Genomic DNA, 5,601 nt, shown 5'->3' with positions numbered 1-5,601 from the left:
GTGAACTTACACGTGCGTGCATGCGTGCGTGCGTCCGTGTGTGTGCACGTGCGTGCGTGCGTGTGTGCGCGCGTGTGCAGGTACACGTTCGTTCGTTCGTGCGTGCGTGCGCAGGTACACGTGTGCATGTGTGCGTGCGTGCGTACGTGCGTGTGTGTGCAGGTACACATGCGTGCGTGCGTGCATGCATGTGCACGTAGACATGCGTGCGTGCGTGCGTGCGTGTGCACGTACACGTGCGTGCATGCGTGCGTGCGTGTGCACGTACACGTGCGTGCATGAGTGTGCGTGTGCGTGCGTGCGTGCGTGCGCGTGCGTGCGTGCGTGCGCGTGCGTGCGTGCGTGCGTGTGTACGTACACGTGCGAGTGTGTGCTTGTATCGAACAATATCACGCATCTGCTTGCTGCCAACCGTTAAACTGCGCATGTGCGCATATGACGTCAATGTTTATCAACATGAAACACTCCTATATGCCCGGCAGCCGCTGTTCAAAAGATAGGCAAGAGGTCCATGAGATGTATCATTGTACAGAGTGGCTATATGCCCGGCAGCCGGCATATATCTGACGGCTGCCGGGCACGGTCTTCGATTTCCTAAATGCCCGGCAGTTTTTAATTTTTAGTGTTATCTCAAGTAAACAAGGGTTAGGGTTAAAGTTAGGATTAGGTTTAGGGTTAGATTTATGGTTTAGGGTTAGATTTATGGTTTTTGTAAGGGTTAGGGTTAGGGTTAGAGTAAGGGTTAGGAACTGCCGGGCATTTAGGAAAACGAAGACCGTGCCCGGCTGCCGGGCATATAGCCACAGCGATCATTGTATGATATGAGTATGATGTAGATAAATAAGTGTTAAAAGGCCCGATCATTTTGCGTTCTGTGAGCCGTTTTTCGTGTGAGCAGTGCCAGTGAAAGCAGTATCGTTGCCCAGTTTCAGCATAGTTTGTGCTAGGCCTGGTTATAGTTTTAGACTTAGAGTTAGAGCTAGTAATAACTATTCCCGAATCCCATATAGACGCCTCCGTCGCTTAGCCTCCGGCTTGCGAGACACAACTCCACTTACACAATATGGAGCATTGCTTGAATCTCTTAACTCCTGTGTGTCGGGAATTGAGAAATGCATTTCGGATTACTTTACTTAGCGATGTATGTAGTACAAGCTGAAGTGTAGGCACTCATTATCTCACTAAACGTCAGAACAACTGAGTAGAGAAGTAGTCTACTCGCGTTCTCGATTCCAAAGATCCAAAACAAGCGAACAGCCGAATCGATACCAGCGCCGCCGCCACCGCTGCCGCTTCCGCCGCCACCGCCGCCACCGCCGCCACCGTTGCTATATTCTCTATTCAATTCTCTATTCGATAGCTTTGCCGCAAGTAATAGAATAATTTGGCATACCTCGGCCGATTCCATACCTTCAACCTCGCTTATAGATTTAATACACTAATATATAGAGCTTTTGAGGTGGGAGGGGCATGACCCCGGACCACCCTAGTGACCCTAGCACCGCGTGCATTGCATGGGCATGTCTTCACTCAAATATCGACACCCCCCCCCCCAGGGCCGTACGCAGCAGGGGGGCAGCAGGGGCAGTTGCCCCCCCCCCTAGAGATTTTCAGAGTATGCCTTTTAATGGGACAAATACTGTACACTTTTAGAAATAAAATAGCGTTCCAGTGCATCGCATTTTTAAGAATATCTCGTTCCAGAGCATTAAGTTTAGTTACCATGCAGATCTTACAATTTTTTTTTCGTCCGGAGACCCTAGTTTTCAATATTTCCGTTCCAGTGCTTCGTACTTCAGAATACGTTGAAGCCGGGCCGGAGGCATGCATGCAACGTGTGTGTGTGTCTGTGTGTGTGTGTGTGTGTGTTGTGTGTGTGTGTGTGTGTGGTGTGTGTGTGTGTGTGTGTGCTTGTGTGTGTGTGTGTGAGTGTGGTGTTGTGTGTGTGTTGCTTTGTGTGTGTGTGTGTGTGAGTGAAACCCTGTGATGTGTGTGTGTTGGGTGTGTGGTTGTGTGCTGTCGTGTGTGATGTGTTGGTGTCGTGTGTGTGCGTGGTTGCGTACGTGCCGGGTGCGTATGCCGCTGCGTGCGTGTGTGCGTGTGCGTGGCGTTCATCTCTCTTCCGGGTCTGTTTTTCTCCTCTACAACAATATTTTATTGGGATTTCAAGTGCTCGCATAGTTTTTAAAGCAAATCACTGTTCCCCTCCCACAGTTCGCGGAGCCCCCTCTTTTAAGTGTGCAATGTCAAGCATGAATTTCAACAAAATCCAGTGCGGAAGACCTTCATTTTCGAAATTAGCCAGTTCCAGCATACCACATTCAACAAACATTATAGTTCCAAAGAAAAAACCCATTTTCAGGTCTGAGTTAGTTCCAGCAGCCCCATTTTTTGACTTCGCAGTGGCACTACCTACCATAATGTGGGGTGGTGCCACCACCCCGACTCCGGTGTTTCATCGCCTTGGTATATGTTGCTCCTTTGGTTCCCTGCAGAATTTTTTTTTTTCTCCCAAAATAGTGCACAGGCAGTGCGTGCTGCGTGGCGGCCACTACGGCCCTGTAAATTAAATCAGCGAAACAAGCAGTGATATATAATACAAGGCCCGTAGCAGGGGGTTCTGGGTGTTCGACGAACCCCCCCCCCCAAGCCCCCCAAGCCAAAAAAAAATGAATATTCACCTCAGGGGCGACTCCATTTTAGTGTTAATAATGCAAAATTCTCCATCGCGGGGAGGTGAACAGTGAACACCCTCGGCCCCACACCCTCCCCGCGGTCGCTTGGCTCCCTCGCCTGGTCGCTTCGCGCCCGAGCAGGGGCGTGTACAGGGAGGGGGTGGGTCCAGGGAGTTCCGCCGACCCCCCCTTGTCTGCGCAGAAAACGCACTGAGGGGCGTTACGTGACCCCCCCCCCCGGTCAAATCTGTACACGCCCCCGCCGAAGCAGAAATTGCCAACATTGATAAAACGAAACACCCCCCCCCCAATAGAAAGCTGGCCTACGGGCCTGTATATATATATATGATATATATAATATATATATATATATATATATGAGTGTAATATATATAACTTTATTAATACATTATTTATAGAAAACTCCACAGGAGTTCTTCACTTGTGACCGTCTACTAGCCCCCTATATAGTAGTCGTCGTCTAGGTTATGTATGTGATGATATCAGGAGTGAATAACAATAGATCTATTATTATTCACTCCTGTTGATTTATGTAGGGAGTGATCACTCTTATAACAGCAGACTTTAACCCAGTCTTTAATTTTTACAATGTTCAGTATGTTTACAGCGGCGGTCACGCAAACACTGTGCAAATGTGCATTGTCATTCGTGTTCATGTACGAATAACCTGTCAAATTAGTAAATTAAAATTTACGTACCAAGCAGCGATGCTGTCTGCTGTCATATATATAAACAATGAAATCATATTGGTTTCATTTTCGCTCGGTGTTACAACTTGCTGGTAAGAATAATATAAGCGAAAATGAGGCCAATTAATTTGCCAATGAGGCCATCGTTTATATATGACAGCATCGCCATTCCTAATATTTGTTTCCAGAGGTTTGTTATGAAATGTTTTTCGCACTTTTCATAGACTATGTGATGCTCACGCTGCACCTGTGCCAACACTCCTGGATGTCTGTCATATATACCTGCATGGCTATCGTGCAGATGATTTACATGTACATGCAGGTATACTAGCTATGAGTTAGATAGATATATAGTTAGATCGATTTATATCGATAATTAACAAAGCATACATTAGGTACAACGAGTAGTTATCAGTGAGACATAGGCCTACTCCTTTTTTAATTAGAAATAATATTGCGCAATCATTTAGTAGGCCCTATACCCGTAGACATCTTATATATGAAGAGCTAATAAATACCACATATATATGATATATATGCCACTTTTGGTGAATTTTGCCACAAGATAAACCACAATTCTTTCACAGATCTGCCCCATTATTATCTGTTTGTTTGTTCAAGAAAGAGGTATAATATTATAGGTCTAGTCCGGATTTTATCTGCACACAGCTGGTGGTTTCACTACCGCGGTTGGGAAAATAATCGGCGATGAGCAAAGATAGATTTGTACGAGTGACGCTACAGATCTACGATAAGCAGGAACCAATTTATGTTTATGCCGTTAAATTAAAGGTGTCGATTACGCTCGCCACTATCTCGCGCAAACCCACATTGAATTGGCAGCGCTGTCGCAGTTTTGCAAGTGACTCTATACCGCTAATTATGAATACATTTTTTTTAAACGCGTTAACAAGATATCCTGATGATATCAATATCGTATTCACAAGTGAGGAAAACTGTAATTAATCAGTTTATTTACACTAGTGATGTTGTCGCCACACGGAGACCAGTGCCCGGCAATCGTGGCATGACGATAACGCCTATACACAGACTAGATTATTTATTATCTATTTAACATTGATAATTGATATTAATTGATAAAGCCATGAAGGCGTAAACATCACTAACCACGCATTACGCATATGGTGTCAATAATTCCGTAGTGGTTTCGTGTCTTCTATCTTAGCAGTTTGTTTGTACACATGGCTTGTCGATACGCAGCTGATGTCTTCCCGTGAGATATCATCAGGTGTTCTTCCATCGGGGATTAATACAGCGCTATAAAAGGCCGGATTCTGCCGAATAAAGCCGTAGAACTGATTCGACTGACACCGAGTGCCAAGATGAAGCTCGTTATTTTCTTTCTCTGTCTCGGAGTGGCTTTGGCCCATGAGAAGGGTGCCTTCGAGCACATTGCCGAAGTCAACATGGGTTCGTATATCAATCTTTTCTCATTTAACATTCAGTACTAGATTAGGTCGTATTTTCCAAACAGAATTTAGGGTTGAATATGTTTACGATTATACTACACAGAGAACGATGCAAACGGCTGATGATCGAGGTATATGAACAGAAATATAGTCAAGTTATATTGTAACGTGGTACAAGAACTATACGGAGTAACCACGACTGAGCCAATTATTGCAGGTGGTCAACATTTCTAATGCTAAAAGCATTGTATTGTGTATTTTGTAGATGCCGGCATTGCCGATGAGCTCTTTGAGGGTGATATCAAGCTGACCTCCGTAAGTATGACGATCGACAACATGAATTGTTTTTACAACTTTAACATTCCGTTTTGTACGCGAAACTCTGCCATTGATATTAGCGGTAGCGATATTGTTATTTATTATCAATTATATTAATCATTTTTAGTTATTCTTATGTATGTTTAAAAATAAATAAAACGGGCAACATATGGTGGCGAGTTACTACTAAAGCTGGTTTTCAATTACGTAGAAAATATGTGCTACCAGAATACTATCTGAATCTCATATACATATATAGACCATTATTTACTTGACAGGAACAAAGAGGCGGCGTCAATAACCTGTACTACAGGTGGCCCAATGCACGAGTGCCTTACGTCATCGACGGCTCTCTGGGTATGTTCCTGATTAGGGTATACTATATACTGAACGTCGGAATCAACTCATGTTATCAAGAGTGAATAATAATAGATAATAAATAATAATGATAATAATAATAATCTATTA

General features: G+C 44.4%; 2 protein-coding genes across 2 annotated transcripts in view; one reads left to right on the top strand and one right to left on the bottom strand.

Annotated features, from left to right (window-relative positions):
- Positions 1-1,236, bottom strand: part of LOC106820700 (sorting nexin-17-like) — an 18,007-nt gene extending 16,771 nt beyond the window's left edge. Inside the window, exon 1 of the mRNA XM_014825207.1 lies at positions 1,059-1,236. Within this exon, the coding sequence (XP_014680693.1) occupies positions 1,059-1,118 (60 nt within the window). The 5' untranslated portion in view covers positions 1,119-1,236. The remainder of the gene's footprint in view (positions 1-1,058) is intronic.
- Positions 1,237-3,301: 2,065 nt separating this feature from the next.
- LOC106820681 lies at positions 3,302-5,555 on the top strand. Its single transcript, XM_014825184.1, has 4 exons — positions 3,302-3,697; positions 4,662-4,816; positions 5,081-5,130; positions 5,412-5,555. The coding sequence occupies exons 1-4, from the start codon at positions 3,588-3,590 to the stop codon at positions 5,553-5,555; spliced, it is 459 nt and encodes a 152-aa protein (XP_014680670.1). The 5' UTR covers positions 3,302-3,587.
- Positions 5,556-5,601: the final 46 nt, after the last annotated feature.

This window comes from Priapulus caudatus, unplaced genomic scaffold (assembly GCF_000485595.1).
Source record: "Priapulus caudatus unplaced genomic scaffold, Priapulus_caudatus-5.0.1 Scaffold43, whole genome shotgun sequence".
In the NCBI taxonomy this organism is placed as follows: Eukaryota; Metazoa; Priapulida; class Priapulimorpha; order Priapulimorphida; family Priapulidae; genus Priapulus; species Priapulus caudatus.
This window is presented reverse-complemented; position numbering and strand designations above follow the sequence as displayed.